The sequence below is a fragment of the Gopherus evgoodei genome, chromosome 4, assembly GCF_007399415.2.
Source record: "Gopherus evgoodei ecotype Sinaloan lineage chromosome 4, rGopEvg1_v1.p, whole genome shotgun sequence".
Lineage (NCBI taxonomy): Eukaryota > Metazoa > Chordata > Testudines > Testudinidae > Gopherus > Gopherus evgoodei.
The window spans coordinates 151847564-151864966 of record NC_044325.1 but is presented as its reverse complement, the minus strand read 5'-3'; the positions used below and the strand labels follow the sequence as shown (position 1 = coordinate 151864966).

General features: G+C 53.2%; 1 protein-coding gene and 1 pseudogene across 1 annotated transcript; one reads left to right on the top strand and one right to left on the bottom strand.

The window, feature by feature from the left end:
• Window positions 1-5334: 5334 nt before the first annotated feature.
• LOC115651440 (zinc finger and SCAN domain-containing protein 2-like) lies at window positions 5335-9694 on the top strand. Its single transcript, XM_030562498.1, has 2 exons — window positions 5335-6972; window positions 8146-9694. The coding sequence occupies exons 1-2, from the start codon at window positions 6903-6905 to the stop codon at window positions 9285-9287; spliced, it is 1212 nt and encodes a 403-aa protein (XP_030418358.1). The 5' UTR covers window positions 5335-6902; the 3' UTR covers window positions 9288-9694.
• Window positions 9695-12559: 2865 nt separating this feature from the next.
• Window positions 12560-17403, bottom strand: part of LOC115651483 — a 34216-nt pseudogene continuing 29372 nt past the window's right edge.

Sequence of the window (17403 nt, the reverse complement as noted above, 5' to 3'; positions counted from 1 at the left end):
GAGAGACTGCAAGAGCAAACTGTATTTACATGAGCACACCTACTCTGCTTAGATAGCCAGCAGACAGAGCAGTGTGTTGCTCAAAGTGATCAACTTTGGCTGGTGTCGGGTTACAAATCATCTCAGTAGTGATAGAGGGGTAGTGAAATGCTGTTACCAATGTTGGCATTATTGTGAATAAAGGGGAGCAGAACTGTACTTAATGTGTCCCAAATGAGGGGCATCACCCTCAGCTGAAAGGACCTCATCAAGCTAGGGGCTCAAATACCAGAGCCCCATAGAAGTAAGAGGGGTGGGGATAGGTGTCCAAGCTAAGAGATGTGGAACTTCCTCCAAACGTCCATCCTGGACTGGTTTAACTTGTTTCCCTCCACTCTTCAAAGAAAGAGCTAAACAGGGTTTATTAGGAGCCTCTCTGTTATTTTAAATGCTCCATCAGAGCTGAAATCAGTTGTGGTAGGATTGTGTTTCTGCCCAGCCTCTTAAAAGCTAAAAATTACTCGGGGTATGTCTACACTACAGGATAAATTCAAATTAGCTAAAACCAATTTTATAAAACAGATATTAAATAGTCAATTGTGCACGTCCACACTAGGCACATTAATTCGGTGGTGTGCGTCCGTGGTCCGAGGCTAGCGTCGATTTCTGGAGCGGTGCATTGTGGATAGCTACTGTAAAAGAATGAGGCCAATAACGTAGATTTGTGTCCACACTAACCCTAAATTGATATAGTAATATCAATTTTAGCGTTACTCCTCTTGTTTTGTAGGAGTACAGAAGTCAATTTAAAGAGCCCTTTAAATCGATATAAAGAGCAGGATAGTGTGGACGGGTGCAGCGTTAAATCGATTTAACGCTGTTAAAATCAGTTTAACAGTGTAGTGTGGACCAGGCCTAAGAGATTCATGCGCAGAAGTCACAGCGGAGAGGCTGGTAGCAGCAGAAGGTGACTGACAAATCAGCTGGTGATGCAGCAAGGAACCATGGTTGGTGGGATGGGCACTGGAGAGGAACCAGACCTGGCAGGGCAGTCAAGTGCAAGGAGCAGCAGCTGGCAGGGCAGCCAGGTGGCACAGTGAGTGGCCAGCAGGGCACAGAGAGATGCAGCCAGCAGAGCCCTAGAGAGAGGGGCAGCAAGCTAGTGTCCAAGCAGCGGAGCAAGTAAGGTGCCTCCTTATCCCCCCCTCCACCCAGGGCAGGAGGTGAACTCTACAGATGCACTTCTGAACTCTAGATCTGCGCTGACAAGGGCAGCAACTGTGAGTGGGGTGCAGAGAAGGGACGGGCACATTAAAGGGACTTTTGGGTTGCTGGACTTCAGAACCTGAGGGGGAAGGGCACTGTCCAACCTATTTGGGGATGGGTCTTTTACTCACGGTTTATGTTTATGAACCCTGTCTGCAGTGTCTTCCCAAATTAACACCAAGTCACTCCTCTCTTTTTATTAAAAGTTTATTTTCTACACTCAGACTCTGTGCTTGTGAGGGGGGGAAGTATTGCCTCTCAGAGGCACCCAGGGGTGGTGTATAATTTTCTTAGGTTACTGGGTGGGAGCTCAAGCCAGTTCTAAGTTGTATCAACAGGAAAGAACCCCTAGATGTTGAACCTGGCCCTGGTTGTTGCTGGCTCCACCTGGCAGAATGGTTACAATACATTTGACAAAACTGACTCCACTCCTCATCTATAGACCGGTACACTTCATTTTCAAAACCTGCTCTCTCTTTTTTACCATCAAATTTATAAAATAAATCTAAATCCACATTTGGGCATGCAGCTTTCCATCCCTAACTAATTTTCCCATGACTAAAAGTTTTGACTTCATTCAGGTTTTCCTTGTCTTTCAACTCCTGCATATGGAGTTCTAACATGTGTTTGTAACGGGGCACGATTCACCACCATGGTGCCTCCTGCTGGCCATCCTGGGAATTAGCTCTCAGCCCTTCCAGTCCACCTTCAGCTAGTGGTGTCACACCTGCCATCACTGCTGTCTCCACTCTTTGGAGCCACATTGCTCCCCAAACAGCAGCATCCTCTTCTAGGTATGGTCCTCCAGCTGTGCCCCCACCCCAGTATCTCCCTTCTTCTGTGGGACCAGCAGTCCTTAGTCCCACCATTTGCCTCAATGGCCAGCTGCAGTCCAAGGTTCAGTCCCTTACCTCAGGTACAAACTGCAGTCTGGATACAGGCCATTCTCCTCCTTGGCAAGTGGGTGCAAGTGTGGGGGACCATCCAAGCCTGCCCACTACTCTGGGTCCCAACCCTGGGACCCTATAGCCAGCAGCCACCTACTGCCCTCTCCAATCTACTGCCTATTTTCCCTGGGTCTCTTCCCCCATAGCCCTAGAACCCTCTCAGCCCTGGTAGCAAGGCCCCAGCCTGGCAGTTTAGCCAGCAGCTCACCCTCACACTCTGCTGCCGCTGCCCCCGCCCAGCATTTCTCTATCTATGGCACTTCTTCAGGCACCCAGTCCTCCACCCTTGCCTTCCAGAGAGAGAGACTGCCCTCTGTTCTGCTGAACAGTCCTTTATATATGGCCCTCACCAGTCCTGATTGGCTGCTCCGGCAAACCTTCCCCCTATTGGTGGGCTCAATAAGCCTTTTCCTGGTTAGTGGGTTCTGCACAGACTCCCTGGTGCTGCTTTTAACCCCTTCTTCTCCCTGTGTGGGGCAACCACCCCACCAGAATGCTATATAGTTTACCTATCAGATTCCCAACAAGCCTCATATTTCGCTTGGCACTTTCATCGTTGCAGTTCCTATTAACTTTGGCCCAGAAAGTTAGGGCCAGTAGTTTGTAGCGTAGCTGGCATTTCACTAGAAGCTATCTGTAGTGCGCACAGGTGGTGTAATAAATGCACTGCTCGCGATTTGTAGTGCCTGGGCTTGTATTAAATATAATTTTTTAAGTTCTGATTTTGATGCTAACCCAAAAGTTTGGCAGGGGGTTGGGGTGCAGGAGGGGTTCAGGGTGTGGACTCTGGCCTGGCGCTGCTTACCTGGAGTGGCTTCGGGGTGCCAGCAGCATGCAGCAGGGCCAGGGCAGGTTCCCTGCCTGCCTGCCCTGGCCCTGCGCCACTCCAGGAAGTGGCTGGCACCATGTCCCTGTGGCCCCTGACGGATAGGGGGCAGAAGGCTCCGGGCGTTGCCCTTCCCTGTGGATACCTCCCCCAAAGTTCCCATTGGCCGCATTTCCCCATTCCCGGTGGTGGGAGCAAAGCGTGAATCCCCCCCAACTGCCCCTCTCCCTAGGAGCTGAAGGGACATGGAGCTAGGTAGGGAGCCTTCGAGCCTCTCCCCAGCACCAACGGGGGTCTTGGGCCACCCCCCAAACACCCACAGCAGCCCTGGACTGCTCCCCCCATCGGAGCACCTGTGGCCCCATGGCCCAAGTTTTAGTTAGGGATATATAGTAAAAGTCATGGACAGGTCTCGGGCAGTGAATTTTTGTTTACTGCCTGTGACCTGTCCATGACTTTTACTAAAAATACCCATGACTAAAACGTAGCCTTACTTATAACACACTGAAGGAGGGAGAGATCTATATGGCTTGGTTCACAATATCTGAAACCCTAGCGTTACTCTCTCAGGTAGAGTTCCTCCCTTCAATGTAACCAGTACAATTGCTGGTGGCTTGCGTCTTCTCATTTGCTAATTAGTCACTTACTAGCTAACACTTCATCTTCTCCATTAGCGTGAGCTCTTGGGGCAGTGCCCATTGTTCACTGTTAGTACGGTACCCAGCCCAGTGGGGCCTTGCTGTGCACAACAGTACAGAGGCTGGCTGTGCCCTCAGGATGGTCTAAGGCCGATGTGATCTAAGGCCGGTCTGCTCTCAACTCCACTGACTAGGAAGGAAGCTGCGGATCAGCAAGAAAAAGTGGAACCAAAACCAACCACCAAAGGTAATATGCCGTGAAATAGACATGATGACACTGGAATTATAATTGAGTGACGTGGTGCTGCTCACATGTTGTTAACTAAGGGCTTGTCTATGCTGGACTAAGGGGAGTGAATTGCAGAGTGCACCAAAGATTTGTGCTCCAATTGCCTCCCCGCGCCCACTCCATGTGGACACTGCTGGTGCAAACTAAATGTAACTAGTCCTGTTTGAATGTAGTTCTAGCTTGCTCCAGCAGTGTCCACACAGGGCAGTTACAGCACAACACTTTGGTGCACTCTGCAGTTCGCACCATAGGCCACCCTGCCCCACAGCGTAGTTACCGATGCAATCAGGGTCCTGTTCTATAAAGGCTGATTGTGCATTTAGAATTTGTTCAGTGCCTTAATGTCACATTCATCCTCAGTGAGCGGGAAGCACGCTCACATTTAGGGTGATAGTTCGCACACTCACTCGCAAATGTTAGTCTGAAGTGGCCTCTTGCAAGCGGTTTTGGTTTTCCCCTTGCACCCACACAGACTGACTTGGTATATGTGTGTAAGCGGGGGAATGGTCCTGCTATTGTGGGGAACTTTCTGGCTTCTGCACTACCCCGGTGAAATGGGCTAGCGGAAGGATCTGAGTCTTCGCTCCCACTTCCTTTATCCAGACGCCTCCCTGCCCTTGAGGGCTCCCCTTCCATTCTCCTGTGTGGCAGAGTCCTCGTAACCCCAACAAGGCTGGGCCCAGGATTCCTGGGGGGCTCAACCCCCAACCCTGCTGTGGTCACCTAGGACAGGGGTTAGGGTGTCCCCACTCCAGGGTGCTCTCTCTGCACTGGGCACCTCCCTGACCACTGATCATTACATACAGTTTAAAGCAAATACAATTTATTTAATCAACAATTAATTTAAAAAAGAATAAGGAAAAATGGGAAAGGTTACAGGAAAACACATCACCCTGCTCCGTGGCAGGGAACATTACAAACAGTGTCTCTGGACATCAAAGCACTTTTCAGTCTGTTCCTTGTTGGTTCCAGGCCTCCGTCTCAGGCCCTGGCTGTGCTGCAGGGATGCTGTGGGTTGGACACTTGCTCTGGTGGTGGCCATACACCTCCGGGCTTTGGATGGTGGGACCCTTCTTCCCAGCATCAGCCCCCCATCGGGTTAAGAGCCCCCTCCCAGTCTGGCCTGCAAGGACCCTTGGCTGGGGGTGTCTTTTTGTGCTGGGCCCTTTGCCCAGGGTCACCCCCTTGGCTGGCCCCAGGTGTTCACTGCACTGGGCTCCAGACTGCTCCAGCCCCAGCTCCAGCTCCCCTCGGCCTCAGCACTGATGCTGATGCTCTGCCTCCAGCCCCCTGGGCTGCTTCTCTGGCTCTGTGGCTGCAGCCCTGCTCCCAGCACAGGATCTGCCCTCCCTGAGCCATTTCTTTGGCTCTGTGGGCTGCTTCTGCGACTCTGCTCCCAGCACTGACCTACTTCCTGGGCTGCTCCTCTGGCCCCTCTGGATCTGGCACGGATCTGCTCCCCTGCTCAGCTCGGGCCCCTGCTCTCTCCTTAGCTCAGCCCCACTCTGTCTGACCCATCCAATTCCAGCTCACATGGAGGAGGATGGGACCCAATCCACAGTTCCGGATTCCCTGAGGAGATATCCAGCAAAAGCTGGGAAAGCCAGGTGAGACATGCATACACACATGCAACCTCACACACAAGGGAAGGTTAGAGCAGCAAAGGGGCTCCTGAGCTCTGCAAGCTGGGAAGGGGGTGGAGGGTAGTGGGTTAGCACAGAGGGAGGGGCTGAGAGTCTGGACTCCTGGCTTCTATTCTGCAGCACATCTCATTGTATTCTGTGATGGCCTGGCTCAGTATTTGCAGCAGAAGGCCCCCTTCTTTGATCCAGCAGCTCAGCTTCCTTTAACGAGGAAACTCAGTCCCTAGCTGTTAGGGTTCTGAATGAAACACTTGGAATATAAACTGTGGCGTAGCCACGGCAGTGACAGCTGCCTGCGTCTGCAGATAGTCTGAGACCATCACTGCGCGAGGGCTGAAAAGTGTCTGTTCATCTCAGGGGAAGCGGGGGTCTGTTGACTGTGAAATCTAATGGTGCCAATTTAAACACTGTGGGTAAAATTTTGCTGCTAATTTTCTTCGCCCCAAAGTCCAGGGCCTGCATTGATGCCGATATCCCAGAGCAGTAGCTAGCTCTCTGACTGTCTCCATCTGATTCAGCCCTGTGTCTGTCTGGGGCTGCGCGCCCCTGTCTGTTCTGGAGCCGGAGCCACTAGATGGCTCTGGCTCTGGCTCTGGGAGACAAAGCTCATGTTTCTCTCTCTCTCAATCTGTTCAGCACTTCCTGGTTGTGCAGCTCCTGTCCTAGTCCCCAGTTCCCATTGTGCCTTCTCCCTCCACACGGCACTGCGCCCTGGGGCTATGGGGGCCCGGGAGCCGGGTCTGAGCATCCCCTGGTGCTGGGGAGAGCGCATCAGCCTGCAGAGAAGCAGGACTCCTGGGTTCTGGCTCTGGCAGGGGAGTGGGGTCTGGTAGGTTAGGATTGGGGGTAGCAGCTGGGGGTCAGTGCTTGCCTTGGGCAGCACCTCATAGTGGTTGTGCCTCTCTCTGCTCTACTGAGGTTTATCTAGTCACCCTCTGGGGTGCTCAGTGACTGTGAGAAAGATGCTCATCTGGTGTGTGGACTAGTTCCCAGGAGCCTGTGCAGACCCCACTCCTTGCTGTACATGTGACCTGGAGCCCTAAACAACAGGTCATCCCTGAAGCTGGGAGGAACCTTTTCTGTTTGCAGCCTAGTCACTAGAGCTGGCTGCAATTTAGGGGGCTGTTTTTCATGGAAATTTTGGAAAGAAAAGAAATCGTTTTTGTGTGTGTCTCCCCCCCCCCTTCCCTGTTGGCAAAATAATTCAAGATGAGTTTTTTTCTCAGAACTTTAAGTAGTTGACCAATTTCAGCTCCTGGAGAAAATCTCCCGCTTGCCCTGCTCTTCTGCACAGGGGCAGGATTCCTGATTCCCATGGAAGCACCCTGCATCCCGGATCTCCAGGGCTCTGAGGACACGGATGGGCCACAAGGCGTCCATAGAGGTGAGAGAGCTCAGAGAGCTTCTCTGAGCCATGTAAATATCCCAGTGGGGCTGGGGTGAGCTCCCTGTGTGTGTGTGTGTGTGTGTGTGTGTGTGTGTGTGTGTGTGTGTGTGTGTGTGTGTGTGTGTGTGAGAGAGAGAGAGAGAGAGAGAGAGAGGGGAGGGGAATCAGTAAGGCTCTTGAAATGCATTGGTTTTTGCGACGTATCAGGCAATGTCCTCTTTCAAAAAGTCCACTGCCCACAGGCAAAATTGTCTGGGAAGCGGGTTGTCAGGCCCCAGAGAATTTTGTGTGTTTGAAACACCCAGGTTTTCAGTGGATGAAAGAAGTAGCTACTGACTGTGATGGAAATCTGGGTCCAAGAATTTTGAAGCAATGAAAAATGCTTCAGGCTAGAAGCTGCGAAAGGAACATTTTTGTAGTGGAACTAGTTTTTCATTGTAATAGCCACATTACACCCTCCTGACCATGGCATGCATGGATTGCACTGACCTTGACTCATTTCTGACAGCTGCTCTGACCCTTTGCCTCCCATCCTTCTGCAAAGAGCAGAGAGCAAAGATTACACAGGAGGAGAGATTTCACTCCTGCTCTGTTTAATCTCACTTGCAGCTCTAGTGGCAGGAAGTTGGTAATGAGGACAGAATCTGGCCCCTTCTATGTCATAATGTCTTAGAATTTCATAGATGTCAGAGACAGCAGAGCCCATCATGCCCATCCAACCCAGCCTCCTGCCTAACTCAGGCCAGGAATCGCTGTGCCTCCAGCCTAGTAACTCCTGGCTGAGCTAGAGATGCCCCATCTCCACAGACAACCCACCTCCTTCCTAGGGGAGCTCTCCCAATGGTTCATTCCCCTCCCAGATAAACACTAGCCCCTAATTCCCAGTCTCAATTTGTCTCCCTTCTGCTCCCAGCCAGTGGATCGTGCTCTGCCTTTGTATTTTAAAGATCCCAAACTATTACAGTTGTGCAGCGCCTGACGCTACAGGTCCCTCATCTCAGTCGTTGTGTGTCTGTGCAGTGCCCTGCGCGACGGGGCCCCTGATCTCAATCGCTGTTTGTCTGTGCAACACGCAGAGTGACAGGGTCCTGATCTCAGTCACTGATCTCTCTCTCTCTACCAGCACTTTCCTCTCCCAGCTGTTCATTGTCTCCCGTTTCCTTCGCATAGGTGCTGAGATGCTGCACAGGGACAAGGAGGGGAGTCCGTGGCAGGATGAAGCATTGTCGGGCGAGGCGTCCGAGGGCCAGCCCGGGGCTGAGGTTCAGCTGGATGGAGCACAGGATGCAGGGACCGCGGAGCGGAAGACGTGCCCTGAGTGCGGGAAGAGGTTTGTCTGGAGCTCGCACCTTGTGCAGCACCGGCGCATGCACACCGGGGAGCGGCCGTTCCAGTGTGGTGAGTGCGGCAAGAGCTTCAGCCGCAGCTCCAACCTAGTGAAGCACCAGGGCACCCACACCGGCGAACGCCCCTACCGCTGCCAAGACTGCGGCCGCGGTTTCACCGACTCCTCCAACCTGGCCGCTCACCTACGTGGCCATGCCGGCCACAAGCCCCACCGCTGCCCCCAGTGCGGGAAAGGCTTTGCCCGGCGCTCCCACATTGCCACGCACAGGCGCACCCACACCGGCGAGCGCCCCTTCCCCTGCCCCGACTGTGGCAAGGCCTTCGCCCAGCGCTCCGACCTGGTGGCCCACCGCCGCACCCACACCGGGGAGCGCCCCTACCAGTGCACTGTGTGCGGCAAGCGCTTTGGCATGAGCTCCACCCTGACGGTGCACTGGCGCACCCACACTGGTGAGAAACCCTACCGCTGCCACCAGTGCGGCAAAGGCTTCACCCAGAACTCGGGCTTCCTCATCCACCAGCGGCTGCATGCCGGAGACAAGCCCTACAAGTGCGGACAGTGCGGCAAGGCCTTCAGCGTCAGCTCCGATCTCCTCGCCCACCAGAGGGGCCATGACGCTGGGGTTGCGGCCCACAAGTGCCCTGACTGCGGAGCTGGCTTCGGTGCCAGCGCCGAACTCCTGAACCACCAGAGCAGCACCCACGGGGAGAAGATGCCACACCGGTGCGCAGCTTGCGGGAAAGCCTTCCGGTGCCGCGCTGCCCTTGGCAGGCACCAGAGGACTCACAGCCAGCAGAGATCGCACAGCTGCTGCCAGTGTGGGAAAAACTTCCCGCACAGTTCGTCCCTCAGTGCCCACCTGAGGACCCACACTGGGGAGAAGCCTTTCAAATGCACCCAGTGCGGGAAGGACTTCCGCCAGAGTTCAGCCCTGATCAGACACCAGAGGACTCATACGGGCTAGGGCCGGCCACGGCTAACCCTTGGGGGGCCGGAGCCAGCTTGGAGATCAAGAGGAGCAGAGGACAGGGGTCAGATTGGGGTGGCCGCTGGGAAGGTGGGGATGGGCTCTGGGGGAGGGACCTAGCACCTAGATGGAGAGTTTGGGGTTGGGGACTGGGACGGTAAGGAACTGGGTGAGGGGGCAGGAGCGTCAAGTGAAGTAAAGTGTGGAGTCTGCTTGGCATCCTTGGAGAGTATCACACACGTCAGGGCAAAGCTTGCTAGTGGCACAAAAGTTCCTGGGTGGGGAATAACAGTGGGGGAAGTGCTGGCTCATGGATCTCACCCCTATGCTCTGGGTCTAACTTTTCGCCATATTTGGGGTCAGGAGGGAATTCCCCCTTGGGTCAGATTGGCAGAGATCCTCGGTGTTTTTCTCCTTCTTCTACAGCATGGGGCACGGGTCACTTGTAGGTTTGAACTAGAGTAAGCGGTGGATTCTCTGTCTTGTGAAGTCTTTAAATCATAATTTGAGAACTTCAGTAACTCAGCCAGCGGTTACGGGCCTATTACGGGCGTGGATGGGGGACGTTCTGTGGCCTGCAACATGGAGGAGGTCAGACTAGATGATCTTGATGGTCCCTTGTGGTCTTAAAGTCTATGAGGAATCGGGGTCAGTTGAGATAATTCAAACAAGGTGCTTTTTAATACAGCCAAATGCAAGGTCGTCTTTCTAGGACAAAGGAATGCAGGCCAGACCAGCAGAATGCGGAGTGTACCCTGGAAGGCAGAGGCCCTGAGAAGGATGTAGGCAATTCCACTCTGCAGCGCTGTGATTAAGAGGGTAACTTTCTCCTCGGCTGTGTGAGCAGGGAAATACCGAGTCAGAGTGGAGAAGGCGTGTTACCGCTGTATGCAGCACTGGGGAGACGATTCCTGGATCCTGTGTCCAATCCTGGGGTCCACACTTCCAAAGACAACCCATTTCCAGTGAAAGGAAATGCCTTTTGCCATGACCTGTGGAACTCATTGCCACATGATCTTTCCGAGTCCAAGAACCGAACATGTCTCAGTGAAGGGACTGGGGGCAGATGGAAAGAGAGCGCTTCACACCTGCAGAGGAGCTGCGCTTCGGCATCCAGGTGGGAGGAGAGAACATTCACAGTCACTAATCATTCCTGGCCCCGCCTCACTCAGACTGGGAGCAAACCAGCGCCTCCTACAACTGCCCTCTGCAGGCCTCACGACCCTCCCTCTGAACGAACTGCTTCTGGGCACTGTCAGAGCTGGAACACTGGCTAGAGGGGCCCCTGGGCTGAGCCAGGGTTTGTGTTGCCCCCACAGATTGTGAGCTCTTGGAAGCAGGCGCTTTCTCTTTGGTCTGTGTTCGTCTGGCGCCCAGCACAATGGGCACCTGGCCTATAGGCCCCACCACAACTCAAATAAACAATAACAACCCAGCCAGCAGTGGTGAGGGGGGGCGGGGGCACTGAATGAAGCGCTGCAGCTATTGGGGATGGTAGAGTTTGGGAGGAGCTGTCTGTCTGTCTTGGGGGCAGGGAATGTGATATGGGGCCTTTCCCCTGGTGCTTCCTCCACTCACTGGACTGAGACCAGCTTTTGTGGCTGCAGAATCCAGTTTATTCAGACACAGTGGCTGCCCCAAACATACAGCCCTCACACTGTCTGTCTGCGCAGTCAGACTTGTGCTTCTGTCTTGCCTAAAACCCTATGGCCAATTGCGCGCGTGCACGTGCACACACACACACCCAGTGCTGCTAGGAACAAGGGCCCAACAGGGGGTGCTGCAAACCCACCCGCACACTAAACCCCTATGTCAGTGGTCCCCAACTTTTTCGTCTGGTGGGCACCAGATGAAGGACCATGGCGGTGGTGGAGCACCCACCGAAATACTGCCAAATTTCTGCGGCATTTCAGCAGCGACGCCTCTCGATGACGTCACTTGTTGGTGGCAAGCGGCGTCATCAAGAGGCATCGCCGCCAAAATGCCGCAGAAATTTGGGGGCGACGCCTCTCGATGACGCCGCTTGTCAGCAGCAAGCGGCGTCATCGAGAGGTGTCGCCGCTGAAATGCCGCCAAAATTTGGCGGCATTTCGGCGGATGCTCCACCACCGGCCAGTACGCGGGCGCATTTAGATGCCCCTGCAGGCGCCATGGCTCCCACGGGAACCACATTGGGGACCCCTGCTGTAAGCCATACTCATGGCAGGAGTGAATTGTGAGTTCAGCCCTTGCCTCCCATCATGCCCCAGGAGGATGTGGCAGGTTTTCCCACAGTGCCTAATGCACCCAGGAGCAACTCTGTTCTGGGAATCCTGCCAGGGGGTGGAGGGGCTTATTCCCCAGTAATTGCTGTGTGGGGATGGGCAGAGGGACATAGGGTGCAGGTAGAAAGAGGCTATGGGACAGAGTTGGGGTGCTGGGGGGGAGGCAGAGGCAAGAAGAATCAGGAGGCAGAGGAGGGTGCAGGAGGATGAAGGGGGATGGGGCATAGAAACGTGGAGCAGAGGGATGTGGGGTGGAGGCCAGTGGAGCTGTGGGGGGGGGGGCCTAAAGGGTGGAGGAGGCAGAGGGGTGCAAAGGTGGCCTATGCTAGCTCCCCACAAGGCAAACATGCAATGAGGGTCAAGCACTGTGAGTGCAAACAAACCTTAAGAGGGAAACCTGGAACAAAGTAAACCCCAAGACTCCAAACGTAAAATCTAGGAGCTTGGTTTTTAAAAACTGAAAAATTGTCATCAAAAATCAATTTTCTAGGGGTCTCTCATTCCCAGAGGACTCTGAGCCACGTAGATTTGATCCCTGTTTATCAGAGCCTTTGAGCAGCAGGATTCAGCCTCCTGGGCACAGTGCATGAAACCCATCCCCTCAGAGCAACTGTCTCAGGCTCTCGCCAGACTCAGGCAGGGCCAGCGTCTGTGCAGTGCCCTGCACAACAGGACCCCCATTCTGGTTGAATTCACAGTAATAATAATGGGCTCTTGATGGATCCCTCCTGTGATCGCAGCCATTGTCCCTGCCCAGATGGCCTCCCAGTCTAGTTTTGGAGTCAAGGCCCGGAGTGCAGCACCCAGCAGTGCAGACGCTTTAGGTTGGGTTTCTCCCCAGACTGTCCTTAGTTAGGAGGACGATGAGCTCTGGGTTCTGAATAACTCCCGTTTTAGCTCCCAAGGGTTTGAAGCACAAGATGGTGCTGCCCCACGGGGCTGCTGTAGGCGTGAGGTACACACCTGGTGGGGGTGGGGCGGAGAGGTCAGTAACTCACAACCTGCCACATCTTTACATTCAGTTTATTCTAAAAAAAAAAATGGTCCTCACCAAACCAACCCAGCAGAGCGAGGGCTTTCTGGGGGAGGGGGCACGAGGACATCCCACCGGGGGGCAGAGACTGAGGCCCAACCAGTGTGGGTGAGCCCATCCCACTGCACAACCAGGCCTGGCCCTGCCATGTCTGCCCTGCTTCGTCTCAGCGCCGGGGTGTGTGGTAGGCGAGGGTGGTGCACAGGGCTGGGCAGGCGTTCTATGGGAGCGTGTATACACACACTTACCGAGGCAGGCCCCCCTCAGCCCTGAGAGCTGCGGAAGGGGAGCTGGCTGGCATACCGCGTCTCCCTGCCCCCTGCCACCGCTGCTGCTAGGGTGAGGGAGCCCCCCAACTCCAACAGCCCTGAGCGGTCCCCAGCTACTGGACGATTGGGCGGGGTGTTGGTGTGATGGGGCAGGAGCTGCCGTCCCACCCAGAGGCCCTGTCAGGGACACTGCCCGCTCTCGTGCCATTCCCCAGTCCATCAGGCCTGCTTCCCCCCACTCACACCATGGGGTGAACCCTGAGGCTGGTGCCAGGGCATATGAGCCAGAAGAAGGGGTAAAGTGGCTTGGGGAAGCGGGTGCTGCTGGCAAAGGAGAAGATGGGCTCCATGCCCTCGGCCTCATAGAAGGTGATGCTCCCACCATCATAGTCCAGGAAGATGCCCAGGAGCTGGGGGCTGCGGCTCGGCGACAGTCTGGTCTCAGGACAGGTGTGGGCATGGTATTGGCCCCTGATCAGCCCCGATGCTCTCTTCCTGCTCCATGCTGAACCAGCCCTTCCTGAGCAGCGAGCCCGCACTATGCCCAGCGTCCAGTAGGCCTTGTTGCCTGTCTCCACCTCCACCTCCAAGTAGTGCTGTCCTGTACGCAGCCCCTCCGCGCCCAGCACACAGCGGTACATGTCAAAACGCTTGGCGTGGGATGGGACGGCCAGCTGCGGCTCCCCCAGCTGCATGCCATGACGGTCCTTGGACAGCTCCAGGCACACGTGGGCTATCTCAGGGTCCAGCGTCATGTCCACTATATGGAGAGATGGGAAAGTCAGACCAGCACTCCATGATCCAGGGACCACATGACCCCACCCACGGACTCTGGCTGCACCTCTGCCCTGTAGCCATGCCCCCAGAATATAGCCCCACACCACACCATGGTCCCACCCCCAAAACGGAGCTCCATCCTCTGTATCAAGGCCACGTCCCTGTGCAACCCACACACCTCCTGGGTGTGGTGCTCTGCCCCAGCTAGTGGCACCCAGAACATTTGGAGATTAATGAGTCTGCTACAGCCTTAGCTAAGAGCGATGTGTCTTTTAGCTCGGCAGTAGAGGCTCATGTATTTAGCTCCAAAGGTTGTAGGTTCAATCCTGCCAACAAATGGAGTCTGTCAGTGTTACCCCTGCAACATGGCTCCCAGAATGTAGCCTCATCCCATGTTGTGACTTCTACCCCTCACTGTGGCCTTGTGCCCACGCATCTGGCTCCTCGCTTCAGCACTGTGGGCCTACCTCCCCTCATATACAAACCACACCTGCACAGAGATTCACAGGCCAGAAGGGATAACTGTGAGACTCTAGCCTGACCTCCTGCGTAACACAGCAGCACAAGACGTCTCTGAATTAATTTCTGTTTGAACTAGAGCAGATCTTTTAGGGGTAAAAAACAACAACATCCAAACTTGAATTAAAAATGACCAGTGATGGAGACTCCACCACAGTCGTTGGTAAGTTGTTCCAGTAGCTACTCAACCTCGCTGTTAAGAAGTCATGCTGTATTTACAGTCTGAGTTTGTCTAGCTTCAACTAGCAGCCACTGGATCTTGTTAGACCTTCATCTGCTAGCTTGAAGAGGCCTCTATTATTAAATATTTGTTCCCTATGGAAGTACTTATAGACTGTGATCAAGTCACCCCTGAACTTTCTCTTTGTTAAGCTAAATAGACTGAGGTCCTTGAGTCTCTCACTAGAAGGCAGGTTTTCTAATCCTTCAACCATTCTCATGGCTCTTCCCTGAACCCGCTGCAATTTTTCAACATCCTTCTGGAATTGTGGACACAGGATTTCAGCAGCAGTTGCACCAGTGATAAACACAGAGGTGACTAACCTCTCTACTCCTACTGGAGATTCCCCTGTGTATGCATCCAGGTATCAAATTACTCCCCGCACCCCCTGCCTAAACACACACGGGGTGTATATTCTTCTGTTCTCACTGGGATCCCCAGCAAATTCCATTCCGTGTGGTGTTACTCACTCTTGAATCTCTGTAGCATTTTCTTCATATCCAGGCAACGCTCAGGGAATTTGTATCTATTCTTCACTTCAATGGGTGTGGCTTCTGGCTCCTGCAGTTCGATAGTTTCAGCACTACAGGGAGAAATGCATCATTATCTCAGTTCCCAGTGCACCCATCCATAGCAGAAATGGAACAGAGATGGACCATGGTCACCTACCTGCTCAGTGAACATTTCACACCCTGCAGAGAAGAAACGGAGAATCTGTGTCTGCTGTGAAAAAGGCTTGTTTGGTGAATCCTAACATTTTCCAGTTGGGTTTTTTCCCAACCTCCCTCCCCCGCAGCCTAAATATTTGAAGAAAACAAAATCTTTTTCAGCAGAGGGAAAAATCCCAAGTCATTTCCCAACCAATTCTACCAGTTAGCCCCATTTAACAGCTGGGGAAATTGATGTCCACAGAAGGAAAAGTCACACAGAGACAGGCTGGGATTAAATCTCAGGCCTCCCACATCACTGCCCTGTACCTTACCCCCTTGGCCACCCAGTCACCTGCAGAAACACCCCACACACTCTCACCTCCAGCAGCTCCACAGATGATTTCCAGCACTTCTCCTCCAGCTCTACAATGAGTTTGCCCAGGGCAGAGCTCTGCTCCGAGAGGTCATCTAGGTTGGTCCGTATTCTCTGCACGAAGTCCTTCTCTTCCGTCGCCAGCTTCTTTAGCAGCAGCTTTCCTCCTCAGTCAGGAACTGGCGGATCTTCTCGAACTCTGACATAATGATCTCACGCTGAACCTGCACTTTCTCCTGCCAGGAGAAGTAAATAACACCAACAGGACTGAGGATAAACTATGTGCTACTTACACACCAGCCAGCCCGCCAACCTTCCCCTACACTTTTCTCATCGAACATGGTTTTAATAACAGAGAAAGTGGGGAGAAGGGGGTAGCTTCCCCCCCCATTTCCTCCAAATTGTTTGATGTCCCCCCACTATCAAGGTTTCGAAAAGTGAAACAAAACTAACATTTTTTATTTAATAAATGTATAGATTCCAAGGCCATAATGGACTGTTAGATTTTAGTCTCACCTCCTGCATAGCCCAGTCATTGAATTTCACCCAGTCACCCCTGTTCTGAGCCCAATAACTTGTGATTGACAAAAACGTTTTCCAGAAAGACGTCCCATCTAGATTCAAAGCCACCAAGGGATGGAGCATCCACCACTTCCCTTAGGAGTTTGCTCCAGTGGTTAATGACCCTTTGTGTTAATAATCTGTGCCTTATATCTACTTTGAATTTGTCTGGCCGCCGCTCCCAGCCATTGGCTCTTTTTCTGCCATTCTCTGCTAGATCAAAGAGTCCTTTAGTAGCCAGTATTTTCTCCTGTGGAGGTACTTCTCAGGGTGTCACTGGGTCAATGCTCTGGAACTACTCCATACGAAGCCAGTCAGGACTCTGGGGGAGCCTCTTCTCCCTGAGCATAGTGCCTCCAAGGCAAGAGGCTTACACAGCTTTGACCTTCCTGGGTTTGACCTCGGAGCATTCAGCATCCCCTTCCACACCATGCACTTCCCGCAGCGAGTCTGCCCGGGCGGGGCTCCTGGGGAAACCAGAGGGCCCTGCACCCCAACTCCTCAGTCAGACATGACATTCAGCCAGTGTAAAATGGAAGGGTTATTGGTTGACAGGAACACAGTGTAGAAGAGAGCTTGCTATCACAGAAATCAGTGACTTTCAGCCAAGTCCATCTTGGAAGTCCTGGGCCAGAAGCCCTGGACTCCCCATCTTCTAGTACCCCCAAGCAGACTGCCAGCTTCTAGCAACCCAACCTCAGACACCCCTGTTGCTCCTCCTCCCTCTCTTTCTCTCACTTATCCAGGCCAAAGGTGTCACTTGGCCACACCCTGCCCTCCTGGGTCTCAGGTTACATAGGTGCAGACAGCTGGGCAGCCTGACCTGCCCCAAGGGCCTCAGCAAAAATCACACACCCAATTCCCACCATCGAAATATTCATGCAGTACACTGGGAAACCGAGGTACCCACAATATTAGTATAGGACAGTAAGACTCACATGCAGCATACCAAGATGAATAAGACCCCACTTTGTCACAACTTCTACACTGCCATCAAGTCACATCTTACTCTTCTTCTTGAGAAGCTAAAGAAAATTGAGCTCTTTGAGTCTCCCATTGAATAATTTGAACCAAAGGGGAAATTTCACATTGGCTCAGAAAGTAAAGAAAATCTTCAATTCATTCTGAAATTTCCCGTAAAAAATCAGGAATGAAGATCTGTCATGGGGAAAATTATGTATATACAGGTCTAACTTACAGTCAGGAGTAGAGGACGTTAAAATTGCTAGAATGGATGTTACAGATTTGGCACAGTCCATAATGGTCTAGACAGACTATATCTTGACCAAGTTACTGGGAATTTCACTGTCTTAATAGATCTATCCAGCTTGATAGCAGGGGTGGCAGGAGTGGCACGCAAGAAGGGCCAGATGGATCCAGGTATATGCTTCTCAGAAACACTTACTGTACAATGAAAGATGCATTTGCTTTGATGCCCTGGCTCGGC